Below are 22,054 nucleotides of genomic sequence, written 5' to 3' on the forward strand. Positions count from 1 at the left end.
ACCAAAAGGATCATGTTCTGTTTACCTAAATTCCCTCAGTAGTTTCCTTTAGATCCAGCATTTCTCACTCCCTACTTGAAAATGCCTGAAAGTCCACGGGAGCCTTCTGACTCAGCCATGTCTGTATTTCAGATGAGTTACTGCCTTCTTATGGGTACACACAACTAATCTAGGCCTGGAAGGCCAAAGGAAAATGGATAACTTAATTAATTTCATACAAACAGACTGTACCATCTGTGTGCAAGGGAGTGTGTGGGACCTTACAGCCCTCACCTTTAAGGAGCTTCTAGTCAGCCAGATGGTATAAAGCAAGAACGCTGAATAAAAAAACACAATATAGGTTAGATGGTAAGTGTGGTTAGAGGAATATTATTGCTACTCAGAGGAGCGAGAGTTAACATCTGGTAGAAGATTTTACAGAGGAGGTGACATTTGAGAGAAGAACAGAAGGAAAGGCCCTGGAAAATAAAGCATGTGGTAGTAAGACATCTAGGTCAGATATTAGAATATGTAGGGGACATATGAAAACTCGGATGCCTATCAGAGCCAAGCAAGTCATATAAAGGAGTAAAGTGGGCCAGAGTAAGGTAATAGGGAGTGGTGAGGATTTCGGGAAAGCATGTGCCAATCTAGTGAGCACTGCTGTAGGGAAACATTAGTTAGACATTAGAAACAAAACATTACAAACAAAAATACAATTGGAAAGTTAGATAGAGGCCTTGTATAAAATGCTTTACTGTCAAATTGGGGAGTTTGGATTCAATTTACTTAGCCACGGATGGTCACTGGAAATTGTTTAGAAGAGGGATAAAGTGATTAGGACTGTGCTTTAGGAAGATTAATCTCATGGGTGGGATGGCTGGTGTCAAGCAATATTGGACACAGAGCCATCATTGAGGAAGCTGTTGCAATAGTTTTGGTGAGTGATGAGGACCTAAATAATGATGGGAATGGAAGGAGGGACACATGTGTAATCTTCCAGCGAATTGGTAACAGCTGTTCTGGATCTTGGTGCAAAACAAACTACAATGCTACAACTCGCTTTGTCTGAAGAGTTGGGTTTGATGGTCTCCACTGTCCTAAACACTCAGAGTGATTGCATAACTTGTCCATTGCTCTGGCTGGGAACCTGGCCTTTCCTGCTTTACAAAGTCACTGACCAAAAACTTCACTTGCTCTTGAAGAAATATCTCTTTGATAATCTCTAAATTATTGAATTCAGTTCAGTTTTTCAGATTTGGGCTTTTCCTTTACCAGGAGGACTTGGTTGCCTTTTAAATTCTACCTGAACTGTACTCTTGCTATGTTTGAGGAGAGCCGTGGAGTTCCTTAAAGATAAGATTTGTGTCTTTCTCGTGTGCATTGGCAGTGGCTGGCCTAGTGCCTGGGTGATAGTACAAAGGCAATAAATGAGTGTTGAACTGAATAAGAGAGGAGGGTGTATGATTAATATCCAAAGAGGTCTTGCATATCTGGGACATGAGTGGCATAGATCAATGTATGCTGAGGCCATATGGGTACATAAATGAATAAAGAAAGCCTGTAAGTCACTGTGGTGAGCTGGAGGGGCACATAGAAGGCTTTAGCCAATAGCTGCTATTCAGGAATGCCAGCCAGCAATGTTAGATCACCCAACTTTTCAAGAGAAGCTGTTAATCTTTGTCTTGATTTTAAAACCTCTTGATTTTTAAAACTTCAAAATTAAAAAAACTCTTTGAGTGGGTCAAACAAAACATGTTTGCTGGCTAGCTTCAGGTGGGGTGGGGGTAGGGCCTGGCACCATTTTGTGACATCTGCTCTAGAGTATTAACTCCATGAGGGTAGGGGCTGTGCTTTACTCATTCCTTTCATCATTAGTGCCCTGCTCACCAGAAGGCACTCAATGCGTGGTGTGGACTGGAATAAAATGGAGGAGAATTATTCCTGTCTGAGTCAAGCTTGGGGTTGTCTGATTGATATTTAATGGGTCCTTAATTGCTATTATGAAACCTCTTTAAAGGCGTGGCTACATCCTCCCTTGGGTATTGCTTAGCACAGAGCACATGACTAGCCGATGATGTTACAATTAAATTGGTTAGTTGGTGCTATAATTTTACTTCCGTATATTTTACTAAAGCACTGAACAAAAGTAATGAAAGAAAAATGCTAATAAAGAAAAGAAACATACATTAAGCTCCACATCCAGTTAGATTTCTTAAAGGATTTTAGAGATTTCCATGAAACAACAATAAATGTTAGTTCTGGAAAGGTCTTAGAAATTATCTTGTCAACATTCTGTCAATGGGTAGAGTGCCAAAGAGTCAGGGGTATTGTATTAAAATGCAGTGGATTAAGTCTAAACAAATTCAATATATATTTGTGAGCTAAGTCCAATACTACCTTATCTTTGAGTTGAATACAATTAAGAGGTGGCAAGTACTTAAAGTTTAAGAAAAATGTATGTGAAAAAAATATGAAAACTCTATCTATGGCTTATTCCCCTCCCCCGCCCCTGGAAAATTGTGAAAACAGACCCCAATAATCCCATTTTGGAAGTGGAACATCTTAGTTCATCTTAATGTCACTGTTCCAATGGAAACAGGTTTGGAGACCCATGAGACTAATCACCCAGTTTACCAAGTTATTTAGTGGAAGAGCTCTGAGTAAATCTGAGATTCCCTAACTCCCCAGTTCAAATCCCCCCTTTTTTTCTAGTGTCATTCAAAGAAAAGAAGTTACAAACTGGCCTTCTCTCACTTCTACCTACCCTGCTATAGGATAATGTCTTTCTGAGGAAGCCATGTCTTTCAAATGACCAGACCTTCTTTAATGGGTTCAGCCTGGGGAAATCACCCAGTTCTAGAATGGGCTCTAGTGAAGGCTATCAACTGGGGAACCAGATGTCTCTGAAAAGCAGATTTAAAGTTTACCCTTTACGTTCCCGTAGGTGACAGAAACCCACTTTTTCTTAGTTTAAAACCATTTCTCTTAAATCCCAATAGGAGTCCTAATGGAACTAATCAACTCAGAGTTATAAGAAATAATACTAGAACCTGGCTGAGGATGACAAAGGAAGCAATTTGATATGAGTAAAATGCGCATTTCTCCACTCAATGCAATTAGAAATAATTTTTTTAAGGACTCTTGCTTGGCTGTTCTTGAAAAATGTAACTATTGAAAAAGAAACTGGCAAGATCTTAAGGCCTGGATCTCAGTTCCTGGCCCCAGTGATGGGTTTGGAAACTGCAGCCACAGCAATTAGGAGTTCCAATTTCCAGTTCACAGAAGGTCAGGCCATGGGGTTATGCTTGGAGCAGTTCTATACTTCCTCTGAGGAAAAACTCCACCAACTTGAGAGAATCAGGATTTGATACTGTCGAATCAGCATATATATTGTTAATGACCACAAGCAGGTTTGGCCCCAACACCATTTTTCAAATCTTTAGTGAAAGTTCAGCTCTGACTGTTTTGCGTTCTCTCTGTTAACAGATGAGAGACACCGATCAGCAGGTACCTGCTATCTCCTGCGATTCCCTAGACCAGGGCTCCTCAAACCCTCATGTGCATGCAAATCTCCTGGGTATCTGTTAAAATGCAGGTTTTGTTTTAATTAGTTGAGAGTAGGGCCCCTGATTCTGCATTTCTAACAAGCTCTCAGCTGGCTTTGAGTAGCAGGGCTCTAGATCCATCTACACTAACCTGGATTTTTACTATGTGACATTGATGGGTGTCCCTTGTAACGTTTGTTAATCAAATCCAATTTTCCCATTATTAATAAGAGATTATTTCTTGCCACAAAACACTTTCCTGGCCTTCAGTAAAATCTGGCTTCTTCTAAGAGATAGACTTCTCTGTTCTTTTTTTTTTTTTTTTTTTTTTTTTTTTGCGGTACGCGGGCCTCTCACTGTTGTGGCCTCTCCCGTTGTGGAGCACAGGCTCCAGACGTGCAGGCTCAGCAGCCATGGCTCACAGGCCCAGCCGCTCCGCGGCATGTGGGATCTTCCCGGCCCGGGGCACGAACCCGCGTCCCCTGCATCGGCAGGTGGACTCTCAACCACTGCGCCACCAGGGAAGCCCCTCTCTGTTCTTTATTATTGCTAATTTTTTTATGGGGGAGCATTGAAATCATTTTTATTGATTGAAACCAATTACCCACTGAATGACCTTGAAGCTAAATGATCAGTGTCTACTTCAGAACCAGCCAGAAGTAAGTCCTTCAGTGTCTATAACTTACATATGATGGTGTTTTTGTGCAATGTTACTGAATCCTCGTCTGATTTCTCTGGTAAGGGAGCTCTCCATAATTGCATGCAAAGCACTTAGTAATCTACAGAAATGCCAGCCAGATTTGTGGCATTAATACCTTTTACAAGTCTTACAATTCTTATGTCTCAGGGCCCACAGGCTGTCTATCTTAAAGTAAACCTGAAACAGTGCCTACCGTAGGTGTATGTCATTGATCTTCTCAGAATCTATCCCCGAATATCTGTTCCATAGTGAGAGGCAAGGATCAGAGAAGAGGGAATCTTTGGAGAGCCAAAAACATCTCCTCTATACCAAATTGAATGGAATTATAAGGTGAATGCAATTAGCTGGCAGTGGCGTCTATGCCGAAAACATAATCATCCCTTTAATAAGGAACATTTGCTGTGCTTGACAAACTCAGAGTGAAATGGTTGGATCCATAGGAAGGAACATGCTGAAAATGGTTTCAATATGATCCTGCTTTTTCACTCAATAGCCATTGATTGAGGGTGTCCAGCCAAAAACAATGAGAAAATGAGCCAACAATAGTCTTACCCTTTGACCAAATTTGATATAGTTGCAGCTGAAATTTGTTACATGTTTCAGGAATAACAAAGCATCCATATGGAACAAATATTTGGCAGTATGGCAGCTGATGAAACCAGGAAAAATTAGACAAATTATCAATCGCTCGCTCCCAAATTACCCCAAAAAGAAATTAGATCCATTTTCAGTAGCTTTGCTTTCAAATTTCTTCATTCCATGAGTCACCACTACCTTCTGCCAAACTAAATATGTCTATGAACGGCTGGAAACTTTAATGGAAAGAAACATAAAACTCAAAATACGTAGGAAAATTTAAGCTTCTTCATGGAAGGCCTTCATGGAAGACTAGTCAGTCAGGAATGTTTAGAGACAGAAATAATGCATCGACAATATCTTTTGTTTTGGGGTAGCTTCTTGAGTTAACAAGCAATACAAAACGCATCAAGCGGTCAACCAGCTGACATGACTTTAAATTAAAATGGCCTCTAAAAGGAATTAGTCCTTTCCTTCTTTGTTTTAAATCTCCAAACCATCAAACTACTAGAGTCTATGAAGATCCACAGTCCTGCAGTCAGGTTGGTCAGATTTGGGATAAAGAGACTTGATGAAATTATCGAATGGGTGATAAAAATTGGGAAAAATGTTCTTATGAACGGTTAAGGGCTTAAATTTCCGATGCATGACACCAGAAGAATATGACATAGCTGTTCACTTTGAGTTTATGGACTGTGGTTGCTATGCTACCTTCCTATGAGTTTATCAAGGTTAAGTTTAAAATGTCCTGCTATGCAAAGAGCCCTAGACAGAGGGTGAGGTGACTGAATTACGGTCCTGGCTTTCCCACCAGCATGCTTTGTGACCTCATGCACATCATGTTTTTCTCTGGACTACGCTTCCCTCATCTGGGAAGGGAGAACACTGGACCAGATTGCTCTATATGGTTCTTTCTAGCTCTCCAATTCTTCAATTTTACTTTGGCAAATAGAAACTACTTGTGTTCTCTGAGGGCTGGTGCTCTGGTTGTTATACCTACCTTGGGGCTTATTTACCAGGGACGCACCATTTGTTATGTACCTTCCCTTGCCTACCACTTTTCCTTTTAGTGTGAGTGCCTCAGATGAAATAAGAGAGAGGAATTGAGTGGAGGTTCTGTTCTCAAAACCATTTTCATAGGTGGAATCTATTGTGTGGGCTCGTGTAATAGCTCTTGAAGACTCCCTGTTGACTAGAATTAGCTTATTGTTGATCTAGGATAAGTTTTCACTGGGGCCACAGTGAAGGAGTCCCAAGGGATGACACCTCAAATAGATATTTTTCTTCTATACCTTCAATCTCAGATCCACAACGGTGGCAGTAGCAAATGGATAGTCATGGGGTATACCCTGGGGACCAGTAGAAGGAAATAGCTTTTGGAATGCCTTTTTTAACATCAAGTCAAGAAGTTTTATTAAGTGCCCAACACTGGATGCTGTGGAGGACAGAAAACAACTTTTAAAACTTAGTCTCTGTTTTTCTGAAAGAGCTCAAAAGAGAGAGGATGAAAATTCATGGTGGCAGTAACTGGTATTTGATTGTGGTTTCTATGTCAAATGTATCTCTGGGAGCCGTTGGATGTGAAGCCTGTGGGATAGAAGAACCACATGGTCATGGGTGCATATGGTGATGAAACTCACAATTTTGATTTCATTAAGGCCATGCTCAAACAAAAAAATTCAATTCCCCTAAGTCAGGCTGTGATTAAGGAAGCAGTTTAGATGGGCAACCTGAGAGTACAAAGAGACTTTTCTGATTAGTGAGTACATTCCCTCTGCTGAACACTGCTTTTTTGAGGGTAAGCAAAAATCACCAATAGCTGACTTGGGAGAATGGAAATCTTTTGCTTATGTGTGATAACCTCAGTGACTATCTCACCACTGTGTGGAAACTAACTCTTTAAGCAAGCTCATTGTGGTAAAGTGATAGGTCCCATCTATTTTCTGCTTCCTCCAATGAGGACATAAACAGTAATACTGAGTAAGCATTCTGAAGATCCATTAATAGACTCTTGGGTGGTCTAAATGCAAAGTGATAGGTGAATAGAAGATACCAGCATTCTTTTATTTTTAGTTAATAAGGTTCAGAAGATACACTGCCAAAGTAGCTTTTCTAGATTAAAATTATTGCAGAACCATTGAACTAATGGTTCAATGTCACTAAAAGTTGAAGTCAAACCACTGAACTAACTTGTGGATGGTGATTAGAGGGGCAAGGCAGGGTGAGTATTCAATTCAGTCCACTAATAGCAACACATTTGGTTGCCCTTTCAGTTTCCAAGCCCCTCTATAGTTGAGCCTTAACAAACCCTTGAGGTATAATATTTGTATTCCTACTTTACAGATGAGGAATGTAAGACCCAAGGAAATTAAGTGGCTTCTCCAAGGTCATAGAGCTGTTGAGGGAGCTGGGCGAGGCCCAAATGTGGAACCTCTGATTTCCAAACTAATAACTTCATTGATCTTCTCTTTCTACTTTCTGGTGGGACTGTTTATAGACAATAAAATGACTGTGATGATACTCAGATAGGAAAGACGCAAGAAGGGAAAAGAAAAACTGTGGCCCTTTCCTCTGAACCAGGCTTTTTCACTCTGAATTGAGAGCTGATTTATTATATGACCAAGAAGGGAACAGCCGCAAATACTGAGGTCAGAGAGAACCAGCTTTTTTTTGTTTTTGTTTTTCATTTGTTCCAGGTGGTCACAATCAAACTTCTAAGCACACAGCTTTGCTCTACATCATGTCTGCCTTCCCTTACTGCTGTTACTAAAATGAATGAGTTCCACAGCTATCAGATGAAAGCGAGGGCCCACAAACACCTTTTTTGATGGCCTAGAGGAAGAGCTTTTTATTTTCATAGAGAAGGCTTCAAAACCCGAGTAACTCTTCTCATTGCTTTACTCTGGGCAATGGACCATAGACCCCATTAACCAGTGACTGATAATTAGTATGTGTGTCACCTTCACTCATGGCTTTCCCATCTCTCTAGTTGCTTTTCTTCTGGAGTCCAGTAGTTCTCAATGAAGCGTGATTTTGCACCCCACTCCCCAGGGGAATTTGGCAATGTCTGGAGATGTTTTTGATTGTCACACTGGGAGGAGGGGACTACTGGCCTCTAGAAGGTAGAAGCCAAATATTTTACAATATACAGGACAGTCCTTCTCCCCCACCAAAAAATTATCTGGCCTAAAATGTCAATAGTGCTGAGGTTGAGAAATCCCAATGCCAGTGGCACTGCTGGGGGACATGAGGGGTGAATAGGAGAATAAAGTAGAATTTTAAAACATGCCACTTGGTCTCACAAAAGGACTGGTGCTGGGGGCAGGGAGGAAGGAGGAATGAGGAGGCTGAAATGTACAGTGTCCCCAAATCAGCTGAACCCAGAATTCTCACCCTTGGTGTTCCTTTCCCCAGTTTCACAGATAATCAGGAGCTGATTGCATGTGGGTTGGCTCAGTACAGACTTCCTTCATCACTCGCCTCTGACGAAAGACCCATTTCATCAAGGTAAATGGCACAGAGGTAGGACCATCTTCCCAGAAATACTCACAGAATTGACTCCATGACTAACACATTCTCAAAGTTTAAAAGCGCCTTCCAACAGCCTCTCTACTACCTCAAAAAGACCACAGGTGAAAGAGGAAAATCTGAGGAGATTCACAGAGTATTTGCTTGGACATCTGCAAAAAAATCAGGTGTAAATTTCTTTTGGCTTAGGGCTGTCAGAGAAATCTCCAGTAAAAAAGCTGATCCAACGACTCGTCAGGCTGTTTCAGATTTTCCAGGAGCACAGCTTTGCTAAGTCATTCCAAAGCAGTTCTACCCAAGTTGACATTGGAGAGAATGACCAAAGAGTCAGAATAATATAACATACAATAATAGTCGAAATCATGACCTGAAGTGGACTTGCAATGCCCAAAGCATGTGGAAAGGCCTAGCGCATTGTATGGGAAGCGGGCAGGGAATCCCCTTAGTTTGTACAAATTTCTACAGCAGGGGAACAACGGTGTCAGCTTCAGTCTCAGGTGAATTTATCGGAATGAGAGCAGCACCAAGATCTATGTTCATTTGGATGAGCATGATTGGAAGCCTCCCCTGATCATTTCAATTTACCAGGTAACTTAGACATAGGCATGGTCCATTGAAGCTCAAGGTGGAGCACCACATGGAATCAGGAAACAGAATCAAGAGTATCTCCTACTTCTGCCACTAATTAGAAGCATGGCCTTGGACATGTCCCTTCTCTCTCAGTTTCACTCTTGATGTTTGACTAGGTTATTTTTCCAGGGCTTCCAAGCTTACAACAATCTTCAATTTTACTTCCTTTAAACAATTAGGTAGTTTTATTAGAGAGATGTATACTTAATCAAGAATCAGCTTCTTGGGTGTCTTCCCAGGGGCTTCAGCTTGCCCATTTTTGTTGTTGTTGTTGTTATTGTTGCTGTTTGGGGGGGGCATGGAAACCCTTATCCCCACAGAACGCCTGAGCATTTAATGCAAAAGGTTTTCATTTAAAAGACCGTGTGGTCTCTGCTGGTTGCACAACTTCTCTTTGTGTCCATGCTGTTGCTGATCAAATATTGCAAAGCCATTAATTACCTTAGGACAAATGCAGAGGGCCACGTGCAAAAGTTCTGGCCAATTGCATAAAGCAACATGCCAGATGTAAAGTAAGCGAACGGTTTTTCTTGGTATTTAAGGTTCAGTGAAAAAGTAAGAGGGGCAGCTATGCCAAGAATGAAGAGCCAGAGCTTGCCAAGTGCTTCTTTAAGTGGCTTTAGCCAATGTGAGACTAAACAATGCATTAAATAGGCATACGACTTGCTGCAGTTAAGGAATCGCATGTCAAATAACAGCTCTTTGCTATGTTTTAAACATGATCTCGCATATAGATAAAGACAAGTGAAATGCTCTGTTGTCATCTCCTTAGTCTAACAGCTAATAAGGCCTGGGGATTTGAACTTTCCAGGCAACCAAAAGTAATTCTTTGTGATGTAAGAGCTTTTGCTGATGTTTCATGGAGAGGTGTAGGATGGAGCTCTGCCAGGGCAACAGCTCAGTGCAGAAACAATTTTTTTGCTACTCTGGTTGTCAAAGACTCTGGCTGCATAAAAGAGGAAAGGCTTTGTAGCCCATTATTGAGAACAATGAGAAATCTCCTTGGGAGAGATCTCGTGCCTGTTTGCAGTGTGTCTAATTCTTTGGTATGGGCTGTGAAATCAGAAGAAAGTCTGCTAGAGGGATGAGGTCGGCTCTTTACAGAGGTCCTGAGGAATGCTGGCATGGTACGTGATGTCTGGACTAGGTATATGGAGGCCCAGAGGGTTTGGAGAACACCAACACTATCTTTTGGATCCAAAATGGAGATATGCCCCTGCCAACCACTGAAGATCTGAGAACTTCTGATACCATTGGTCTTCAAGCAACTGGTTGAGGGGCACCTGCACAGATGGGAGCCTCCCATCCAAACCCCTGGCTGCTCCCACAGCTCCTTTCATGGCCAAGTTGGGGAAGACTCTTCCTGCCCGGCTCACTCTCGGGCCTCTGGCGCCTTGTGACCACCTCTCCTTTGCCACCTCTCTTATAGCACCCAGAGAACGATCCTTGGTCCAATAAACAGCCTTTCTTCAGTAGGTCTTTGAGAAAAACCAGCAGAACTCATAGATGCTAGAATTAAAGCACTTGAGGTTTACTGGCAGAGAAAGAAGAAAACTTGAAGTTGGCCAGAGGAGAGGGTCCCACAGACCATAGGCATAACCTCCTCCTCACAGGTGAGCTGCAGTGTTCTGTCTGAGGGCAGCCCAGTCTGTGAAGGGTCTTGAACAGCAGCAGCCTCTACTCAAAGAAGCTTTTCTTGTGCACCCCGAGGAAATTCTATTAGTATTTTCTAAGTTTTTCTAGAAGGTAAAATGTAGCGTCATTACATGGATGTCTCCCTCAAGCCTCCTTTCAAAGAAGTGTCCAGAATTCACCCTGAACTCAGGGGTTCTTGATCTCTTAGGGAAGCCTGGGATTTTGGGAAGCATCTCCCTGTGCTATAACACTTTGGACCTTTAAACAATGTGAATGGCCAGATGAACATGCTTCTTGGAGACAAGAGACCTTGACTTTGGTTCTGGATCCATCCAGTGAGGTAAGTCACAAAATCTCAGTGTCTCACATTTCTCATTTGTCCGATTAAGCAATAATTCTTGCCGTCTAAGACTGGAGTAAAGACAAAGGGAGAGAGCTGATACAGCTGGATTTTGAAAAAGTGAATATACTAGTCAAACATAAGGCATCCTTTGTGTTACTGAAACTACTATGTAACTGCTACTACTAGCAACAGGTTTTATCAGCTGCCCCTGTAGAGAGAAATGAGTGTATAATGAATTGGGCTGCCCAGATACCTCTGCCTTTGCAATAGACTCTGCAAATGAGCCCAGAAGAGAGTAAATAAATATAATTGCTAATGTGTTTATGATGGTTACTATGTGCCAGGCAGAATTCTAATTTAATGTGTTCTAATATATTAACCAGTTTTACGAGGTAGGCCCCGCTTTATGGATGAGCAAATTGAGGAAAAAAGAGCTTAAGTTACTTGCTCAGTGCCACCCACCAAGTAAGTTTCAGAGCTGGGATTCAAACCCTGGATTCTTTGCAACAGAGACCATGCTTGGTCTTGAATCCTTCCCTCTCCTGCTTCTTGTAATTATCCATCAGGGAGAACATGGTCTCAAAGAGCATTACAATGTCAGGAAAATGCAAATTATTTTCTGAATTTGCACAGAAATCATCACTTTCGTAGCAGTCCCTTGGTTGCCCAGACTGGTCCCCTTGGGCATTTTTAAATAGTAGCAAAGCACTTAGGGTCAATAAAAAAACTCATTGTTTTTCTTTAAGAATATCTGTGGCCTATTAGCTTAGTGGTGCTAATGAGGCCAGGGCCAAGGTCAAATCCCACATGTTCCAGTTAGTTTCAAAGAGAAAAGCTTGACCAGCTGTCATACAAGTGCACGGCTGGCTGTCTAAGGGGTGCCAAGCCAAGGAATGCACATGGTGCAGCTCAAATCCAGCCCCACTGACAGCAATGCTAATGGTGGGTGAGTGTGTCTTTGGGTGTCCCCAGTGGTGCACTCTCCTTTAATGGAAAGGCAGTCTCAATAGGCTTGGAAAAGGCTTCTCCTCAAGGTTTAGAAGCCTATAGATTCTAATTTGCCCCCTCTAATTTGATAAAGGGCAGCTAAGAAATGACCTACTTACCATCCTCACGTCCAGGAGAGTGAGAAAATGTAAAGATGAAAACTGTCAGCTCGTCTTTCCTAGTAAGGAAAAATGGCAATCTGTTTTCATGAGGTGTGTGCTCCTTTGGCCAGATGACTTGCATGTATTTGGTCATGTCTGAGCTTCTATTTCATCCCCGAGGGGTTGGAACCCAGCTTAAAACAAAATAAAACAAAGAAGCTGGCTCCTCTTTCTTTAAGTAGGTGGGATCTCCTATCTTTGGGGAGGAAAAGAAACTATGTGGAGAAGATAAAGGAGTCTAAATGTTCTTCGGTCACTGTTTAAATCCAAGGTTCTCCTTTCTTGAATAGCACCAAATCCTTGTTAATTACAACCTAGACTATGAGTCTGTTAAAGTTAGAAGAGGTCATTTACTTTAACAAAATCCCCTTGTTTTATAGACAAGGACATTTTGGCTCAGGAAGTTTAAATGCCTGCCAAAGTCATACAGCTAATGAATGACAGGTCTGGGAGTAGCTTTCTGAGCACTATATTTCAAATGAAAGAAGCTTGAGTTAATAATAATAACTTCGATCTAGGAAGGTTGTTGCAATCAATAACAATGAAATTCATTGCAAAGTTTTACTTAAACTCTTCATAAAACAGTATGTTCTAACACATGAAGAATGCCATTCATTTACTCAGACCTGTTCTTAATAACTATGCATTAGAGGTATGTTTTACAAAAGCTATAAATCTGGAATAGCCAAAAGGGCATCCAACTTTCCTTTCTAATTGATTTACTTCTCCTTTTTCCCAGACCGCCGAGGTAAAGCATATACAGTTTATTTAAGGGACTGTTTATAGACCCTTAAAACTAAAAAGGACCCCAGAAACTCGCTTTCTTTTGGTTGCTCTTAATTGAAACCATCCAAGGTGGTTGGTTGTCCATCATTTTTTAAAGTATCTTCAAGGAGAGAAATTCCACAAGCCTCTAAAGCGCACGTTAAAATGGTTAATCACCATGACTGTCAAAAATTATATCTATGGCAAGCTTAGCTTCTCCTATTTCACTTGAAGCTCTTTTCCTCTTGCTTTGTTCCATGCACAGCGAGGTTATAACAAGCTGCTCTCTATGAGGGTTCCATCAATCTGGTAAGATAATAGCTAGCTCTTTCCCAGTGTGCCAGCTCCATTATGCCACCATTTTTCTCCCAAGACTATGAAAGTATGAAACTGGTTGATATGCTCTCTTACTATGATACATAGGGAAGAATCAGTAGTTAGCTCTTCTTTGCAAATTTCATTGCATAAAATGTCTGGGGAAGCTGCATTATTATAGAGGAACTATTTCACTTATGCTGGGAAGATGTTCACAAAACAATCCAGAAGGTGCCTTCCGCTGTGCTCTAGTGGAACTTGGGCTTGTAGAGAAATAGGAACTCATTTACAACACTGGGTCAATCTATGCAAATTAAGCATTACAAAAAAAAATTATTCAGAACAGTTCTGTCTCTAATAGGGTTAAAAACTCTCCTTGTTAAATGTTCCAGCCCAATAAAAAAGATAGATAGGGAGGCAATTTTCTTTTAGATGTTTGTGTTTCAAACTAAGATCAGAAACCCCCTTCCACTATGAAAAAAATCCATACATTCAAAATGGATTTGAAGTGGCTTGAAACGAAACACACAGCCGCAATAAAACTTTGAAAACAAGGGTAAAAAATATAATAAGAGTCGATTGGCAGAGGGCAGAGGTAGGGAAGACTGCTTTCCTCTAAAAAGTATTTCAAAGGCTGTAAATGCTTAAAGCTGACTTCTCCACACACAGTAAATCTCAGGGGACAAAAAGGAAACTCAATAAAATTTGTTGACAACAGTTAATGCCTGTAAGAATAATTGGCTCAGACACAAAACAGACCATCAGCGTAGCTTGGGGAGGACCAAAATGCCGCCTCTAAGTCATTGTTAGTATACACTGTATTCAGTTGAGAAAAGATAAAGTTTTATCAGATAGGTGGGTAAATGTGAGGTGAGAATTGTCCAAAGTGCCTGACGAACCTAATTCTTGATGATTCTGAAGACTAAGGTCCCAAACAAGTCATGCCATCCCATTCAGCTGGATTCCGTTCAGTTCAGTCCTGCCAGTCCAGCAATCAAATTAGAGCTGCAGCTATATCAGCCAGGCATTGAGCTAGATACTGGGATTCAATGGTAAATAAATATGGCCTTTGGTATCAAGGAGCCCATTGAGAGGGCAGATCCGGGTTAGGTGATTTCAAAAACCTGGGAAGAAGTATTCAGGAAAAGCAGAAAGGACTATAATCTATTCTTCCATGATGAGTTTTCTCTATGACACTTGCTAATATTGATACTTATTTATTTAATCTCCCAGCTAGACTGTGAGTTCCTTGAAGGCAAAGTTAATCTCTCGTTCATTTCTAGGTATCTCATTCATGCTTGTACTGTGTCTTACACATAGCAGATGCTCCAGCAATGTTTTGAATTAAAGAATTTAAAGGGGTTAACTTCTCTTGGGCAAAAAGGCTAGTCTGGTTGACTAGAAAGTTAATAAGAATACTTTGGTGCATGAGGGTTTATGTCAGACAAGTAATTTATATTAAGTCATGGAGTTCTATAAGGCAGAACTTACGAAACCTAGACTCTCAATAATAATAAAACACAATTTATAAAACCACTTTCTATCCAAAGTCATACTCTAAACATTAAGAGTTGCCATGTAGAACCTTCCCCTTTCAAGTTACTAAAATGGAATTAAAACACATTTGCTAAACTTTGATCCTTGGAGTAACAGAATGCCTTTCAGTGCGTTGAAATCAGTTTCCATCACAGTTGTCCAATACTCTTAACTATCTGTGTGAACATATATAAGTATCATATGGTTACTTGGGACCAAGTTATTTCTTTCCATTCTCATTTTCAATCATTTAATGCAAGCATCACAGTCATAAAAGATCCAGTTTCCATGCACTGTGCATGGAAATCCTGGAGCATGTCACACTGAACATCACAATTCAACCTGGCACATAACACAAGACACTTGGGGGCTTGGCAGTCACTTAGTGAACTGGGTAAAAGGAAATGGCACAAATGGATTATCAAGACAAAAAAGTCCTCTTGGGCATAATAAGTGAGAAACACTTATCCATCTTTTAAAATGTGGATCAGTAGTAGAAAAGTAAAGAATAATGACAGCCCATCGTTGGGTGACGTTGATGTGACACATTTGCCTTCCTCAAGATATTCTGAAGGTAAAACAAGCCTGCTATTTGAAAAGCACTCACCCAATGAAGGCTTTCATCTGCATAGCAACAGAGAATGGGATAGAATTGCTTTATTGCCAGAAAAATAAATGAATTCACTCAAAGCATTGGCTGGAAACAGAGAGTGGGAATTTGCCCATTCAAAGAGTAGAAAGCACTTCTCACTTTCTGTCACTAGTTGTTGAAAAGCTATTTGTCACCAAATCTACAATGAGTACAGACCATCAACACGCCTATCAGCCTCTTCCTTCCCATGCTCCGTACTCATCCCGGACTGCTACACACAGACCCCTCCTTCCAGTCTCACGCACACACACACACACACCCCTTCCTGGGAAGGAGATGAGAGAGACTTGAGGTTTGTGAGTCATCACAGGAGCTATTCAAAGCCTAGTGGGTAACTGAGGTGAGCTGTCTACACTTAAGCGATATGAACCTCTAAGAATGATTCATGGTCCTGAGGACCTGAGAGTCAGTTTCCTGAAACTCTCTAAACTTCCGAAGAATTACACAGAAGGAGCGTCTGGCTTCCCATCAGTGTCCTGTAGTATACAATGAGACAGATGCCTCTGAGGTAGGTTCTTTAAATGATCTGTTCCCTCAGGTAGCACAGACTCTTGTTGGTGTTTATTATTTATTTGCAAGCGTGGACTTGGCTGTCTACTTTTTATTGACTGTTTAATCACCTGAGACCTACTTATGGGATAAGTGACCTTGCACTTGTCAGAAACTCTTTTCCAGATGGAGACATCACTGGAGAGCCCCAGAGAAGAGCGATGTCAAAGGAAGGCAATAACAGAGACTCAAGGTCAGTTTGAATGGAGGGCGAATTAATTCAACATTTCAGTTTGCATTGAGTGAGAGCCTGTGTATTTGCAAACGTGCCTTTCAGCAAGGTTCACCTTCTGTGTGTTCCTGGTGATTTCATATGGCATGGAGACATCTGGGAAGGGCCCCTCCATTCTTTGCCCAAGTCCACCTTCCTAGTTTCCTCCAAATAACCTAGCACTTAAAACAGCCCCACATGTTCACATATGTGGCTACGTGCACTCACAGATCTCAAAAACTGAAACCTTAATCCTCCAGGGCCATTTTGTCACACCTTTCCACTGGAAGGAATGGAAGAGTGAGGGTAGAGCAGCATAGTTGCAGGAAAGCTCAGTGGGAAGTCGTTAAAAGACAAACTGCTAAGGAGGAAAATTCCATCTGAAATCTGCAAAACGTGCCACAGCCCCACTGAAACACTAGGCTCGCTTTAAGGTGAGGAATCTCGGAGGCTGAGGACGGCTGCCAGCCGTGGGCAGTCATTCAGTTCTTCACATACTCCCTGCGGTTGTAAATCCACAGAGCAGTGAGAAGGAGGCTACTTACTGAAATAAAAGCCCCTGTCTCCGCACACGAACTGAAGGGCGTCCACCAGCTCAGCCCCACAGAGGGTCTCGGGTCCAGCCGTGGCAGAGCTGGTGAAGGTAAGCAAGAACACGGCCACGTAGAAGAGATGCGAGGAGGACGTGATGTGCATCTTCACCTGCCGAAGAAGCAGAAGGAGGGTCATGCTTCCTCCTGGGTCCTTGCCAGGAGACGGGGGTGAGGCAGGGGCGCCTTTACCCTCAGCTCTCCATTCCTGTCATTCATCAAAACTACCCGCTCCGAAGGGCAACAAGGTGTGTGAGTGACCGCAGGGCAGCGAGGGCTGAGCGGGTCTTGGCATCAAGCAACCTGAGTTTAATCCTCTTGCTACTGTGGAACCTTGGGGAAGTCCTTCCTGAACCCCTTCTCTATGGGTTCCTATTACAATTCAGTGAGATAAAATATCTAGAAACATTTACTATGTGAACGTGAAAGATGCTATTATTGCAGTGGGATCCCACACCGCTCAGAGATCCTGGTAAACCTTTGGAATCATCAAAGGTTAAATTGTGCTCAGTCCAGATCTGGGGCCAAATATGTTTTATTCATTTAAGTTCTCTCAAGATTGGCCATCCACAGATAGCATGTGCATTCATTATCGACCAGAATATTAAATTAACCAGAACATCATTCCCCAGCTACTGATTAAAGAGAATTTACTGCAGCTGAAAAAGAACTTGTGAAAATACTATATATCATCACAGTTTTTTTTTTTTTTTTTCACTTGAGAGAGAGACAGAGACAGAGAGAAACACAGGCAGAGGAAGAGAGACTGAGATTTCTTACCTGGGGAAGATCAGCAGTTAATAACTACAAGTAGAAGTATAAAATCAGGAATGGGAAAAATGTGAGGAAATTTAGGAAGGAAATTGGCTTATGCTAAGTAGACCCCACGCCTTCTTTATTCTAAAGCCCCTCGTGTAAGCTTAATATCAGATCAACACACATGTGGACTGTGCCCTCCATGAACAGGGCACTGGGCTCAAAACCTGCAAAAGCCTTTTTTTTTTTTTTTTAAGTCACAGGAATTCATCTCTTGGAGGGACTTATGTGTCACTGTAACCATTTTATAGCAGGAACCCCTGGTTGGCTTGACTTAGCAAATGATAGGCAACCAAATGGCAGCCCCGCCAGAAGCAGGATTCCTGTGGCTCAGGTCTCCATCCTCACTCTCAGCAGTAGAAACAATGCGAAGGTGAGCATTAAGTTTTTCCATATTGCTACTTGTGGCACCAAGATATGGTTTCTTCTAGGAAGCCTCCCAAGGTGAGTAGCTTCACCCCCTCAGATGCATTCGCTCTCAGCAGCATCAGCGGAGTCAGTGACAGGATGTTAAGCGAGGGACCCTATCAAAAGGTCATGTAGTTAAGCTGGAAGCTATCATTATGAAAAGAGGCTTTTCTGAACCTCCCAGTCATGGCAGGTCCATTTAACTCCATCACTTTTGGAGAAACAGACTCAGTCATTTATTTTCCAACCACCTTCCTTGCCCTCCATGGACTCTTAACTTAATGGCTGTCTACATCAGTGGCAAAGTTTGCTCCATCATTGTAATTAAGATTTCCATTTTTGTGGCCAGACTTTCAGCTCAGCAATTGAGAAAAAAAAAACCCTAAACCCCTGACTCTCGTTAACACAATGTAAATATTTAGTTAATGCTTGTAAAACTGTGGAAGATGAAAAGCCTCCTCTATTTGCAAATCCTCATAAATAATGGACATAAAATAGAAGAGGAGGTGAAAGCTTGATGGAACATTTCTTCCATTTTCTCCATAGGACCTGTTCATGGAAACCCTCCACCCCCATGTAGCCAAAGCCACGGAGACGGCTAGAAACAAGTCATCCTATCCTTATCTTTCTTATTTATAAAATAATAATTGGTGGGAGTTTTCCCTTTCAATATTTCCAGTGGAAATCTCAGCCAGTCCAACCCCACTGGACTTCCTTGCCCTTTTCAAAAGAGAAAATTCATAACTGATCTTACTGAACATACCCCACACTCTAGCAATGGGTCAGTTCTAGAATGTATGTTATTTTGCCAATCCGATTTCTCCATCCCTCCTTCTCTGTTGATTTAATAGTGATGCTTAAGGCCAAGCACCTGCAGCTGTAGATGCCTTCAAGTTCTTCAGTTCTCGTGAAATCCAGGGGAAAAGGTACTCAGCTTATAGCCTTAGTGAATTGAGAACTTCATTAGAGGTCAAAATTATATTTTAGTAGTTATTTATTTCATATGACACATTTAAACCCAGCAATACATAAAAATCTCTAGCATTTAAGAATGTAAGATTTATTTTTTACAGATTTTTCCTTTCTTTTTCTTTCTTTCTTTCTTTTTTCTTTTTCTTTTTTTTTTTTCCTTTTTTTTTTTTTTTGCTGAGTTATGTTCTAAGATAAATACTAGCACTTACAGTTCTAGGACAAGATAGAACCTCTAGTGCATTAGCCTTTAGTTCAGGGAACAGTCCAGTACAGCCACAGAGAACCAGAGAATTTATCACATTATGTTCCCCGGAAAGAAAACAATAAGGAACTGGCTTAGGAGTTAAAAGTTCGAAACAAGTGGCCCCATATGTTCATCATTTCCTGGGCCTTTTATTTTTCCAAACACAAAAGAAATGAAGAGAGAGAAAGGAAAGATCTGAGAGAGAGAAAGGAAGGAAGAAGGAGAAAGAGAAGAGAAAAAAGAAAAAACTTGCAGAGCACTCTTTCCCAAAAATCATTCACAAATCCAAAATTTAAAAGACCTTTCTTTTTATCTTAAATAAATGGAATATCAATTGATTCCAGATGTTTGGGCTACAATAAAAATGCCCAGCAAAATTTGAGGGCAATAGTCATAAGAAAATACTCACTGTAGGTGTAACCATTTTTGTTTGTTCCAGATCTTTTACAGCAGGTCAGGGTAGGTATTATGAGACTGATGTGAATAAACTGAGGACTTAAAAGCATGTGCTGCTTTGTGGGTGGGGTTTGTGAAAGCATCTAGTTACATTTGGACACCCAGGCAGGTATGCTATGAGCCTGGGTAAACTGCCTTTTGTCCATTCCGACAATGAACAAATTGCACGGCTGGGATTCAAGTCAATCTTTTCCTCCAAATCAAGCCACCAATTTCCACTGTGTGCCTATAGTAGCCGCCCTGGACAGTGACCCAAGCTTCAGTCCTCTCCTGTGCCCTCTTCCTTCTGATTCAAACACTTGGAAATATCTTGAGACTCAGAGTACAATCAGCTTGCTAGTTCTGCCTGGCAGACACCTTTACTCATTGAATTACGTTTGAAAGACCACGTAGCTCCCTCAAACCACTTCCTGCTCCAAGTACAGGAAAAAGCAACAACTTACGGCTAGCTCTACTTCTGAACAGTTCAGCATACACAACATGGAAAGTTCATTTGGAGTTTTCCAAACTTGTAATTAATGCAGACATAACACTCCACAGCCTCTTTTAAGATCATCTAAGCAGGGAGACAAAGCCCCCAGCTATCAGACCACATAGCATATGTGTATACTGACTTCATTTCTTTTAAAAGCAAGGTAGCCGGCATGCATCTTGGCATCTCAAGTGCAGCAGAATCAGGTGCCTGACAAGGATGTATCCTTAACTCCTAAGCCACTTACTTGACTAAGAAAAGTCCTAGTGGTGGAGTATTTGAAAGCAGCAAATGATTACCGTACTAAGTGGTAGGGACGTTTTATGAATTGAGTCCTCAGGCAATTGCATCGGGGAGCCAGTGACAGCGGCTTAAAAGTGCTTGCAAATTGGAAAAACACAAGTCTTGAGAGATATAATTTTGCTGAGAATGGAAACTTGAACTAGGGCCAGTGATTGGAAATGAGAAGTCAGTGCATTGACAACGCCAGCCAAATTTACCTAAAGAGACTTTACAACACCGAGTATAAAATCAGAGTTTTACAACACAAAACTCCAAGTCCAAACTTCGCCCCTGAGAATCCTCTTCAAAAGAAAAAACTTGGAATAGCAGTTGCTAGAAAGTTTCCGCTTTCCATATACAGTATGCATTTGTTTAAATTATACGAATGTGCAAGGTCAGCAAGAGTTCTTAAGGAGTTCTTTTTCAGAAGAGCAAAGTAAACTTCACTCTAACTTTGACTCTCTGGGCGTAAGTGCAGAGAGTTCCGGGACCTTCGCTCCAAAGATCACATTTAAAAGCTTTAATATCATTTAAAATGTAACTCTTTATATGTGGCATGCCTTGTAATAAAAGTCCTGACAAGTTACACACACACAGATACATACACACACAGTCCTACATACACACGAACATGGTCTTAAAAATAAAACATCTGCACCTGCAAAAAAAAATCCAAAAGTTCATATCCATGCTCTATAGCCCTTAACCATAGACAGGATTTAAAGGAATCTTCTATAATGACACCACTCAAGCCCTGCAGAAGTGGAGGATTTAGCATAAGTACCTTGCAATAGTTTTTACTCATACAGATATCTGTGCAAAGGCATTTATCTCCCGGAGCTATTTTTTCAGATCCCACAGAATTGCATATTCAGCAATTTATAAATAACTCCCAGTGCCGAAACAATGAAAATTCTAAAGTGAAGAACATCTCTAAGCAGAAGCAAACAGTACACAGTTTAAAGAAAATTCCCCAATGACTTCAAAGAGTAAGAAATATTTACCTTCAAGAAATCACAAAAGCAGCACTTAAATAATTGGGTTGGAAGACTGCTGATTTTTCCCATTGCTTCTGAAGTGCAAAGTCTGGAAATGAATTGGTTAGCAGGAATAATGAGGCAGAAAGAAATCCAGGGAGATGGGAGATGTTGAGAGCAATGTCACATTTCAATTTTGAGGACTTTATTCCATTGCGCAGGCTCTATCTGCTCTGAATTTAGCAGTGACAGTGAGATTTAGCAAACAGAAGAGGGATTTAGAGAAAATCCTCACATTTATCTACAAAACACAGACACTGTAGACAGGAAACAGCTGGGGGAACGCTTGCCTTCTCTCTCTCTCCCTCTTCTGGCAAAGTTATCGAGTAAGGACTTTTTTGGGCATGGTGACAAATAACATCATACCTTTGCATTTTAAAACTAGAGCACAGAAGCATTTTTTCCCTTAAAAGAATGCGTGTTAGTGACAGGGTGAGCAGACATTAAAATACCAGTGCTGTCCTCTGATTAACTTTCTACTGGGCAGGAAGACACACACATCTGCTAATACACCTTACCAGTATGAAAGGAATACACTTGGAGGATGGGCAAGCAATTTTATATTCCAGAGCCAACGCAAAATTAAAAAAAAAAAAGAAAGAAATGAAAAAAAGACCATCTCAAACATACCCTACAATTTTAACCCTCAAATGACTGGGGTA

At 41.2% G+C, this 22,054-nt stretch overlaps 1 protein-coding gene across 4 annotated transcripts in view; it reads right to left on the reverse strand.

Annotated features, from left to right (window-relative positions):
- The window catches only part of IGF1 (insulin like growth factor 1), a 75,757-nt gene extending 54,149 nt beyond the window's left edge, over positions 1 to 21,608 (reverse strand). For 3 of the 4 annotated variants that reach the window (XM_082851193.1, XM_082851192.1, XM_082851190.1), the window contains exons 1-2: positions 21,360 to 21,608; positions 16,661 to 16,817 (exon numbers count right to left, since the gene is read on the reverse strand). In XM_082851193.1, the coding sequence (XP_082707319.1) occupies positions 16,661 to 16,817; positions 21,360 to 21,422 (220 nt within the window). In that variant the 5' untranslated portion in view covers positions 21,423 to 21,608. Of the gene's footprint in view, positions 1 to 16,660; positions 16,818 to 19,554; positions 19,593 to 21,359 lie in introns of those variants that run through there. The other variant, XM_082851191.1, reaches the window with a different exon arrangement.
- Positions 21,609 to 22,054: the final 446 nt, after the last annotated feature.

This window comes from Leucopleurus acutus (genome assembly GCF_964270905.1).
Source record: "Leucopleurus acutus genome assembly, chromosome: 11".
NCBI classification, from domain to species: Eukaryota; Metazoa; Chordata; class Mammalia; order Artiodactyla; family Delphinidae; genus Leucopleurus; species Leucopleurus acutus.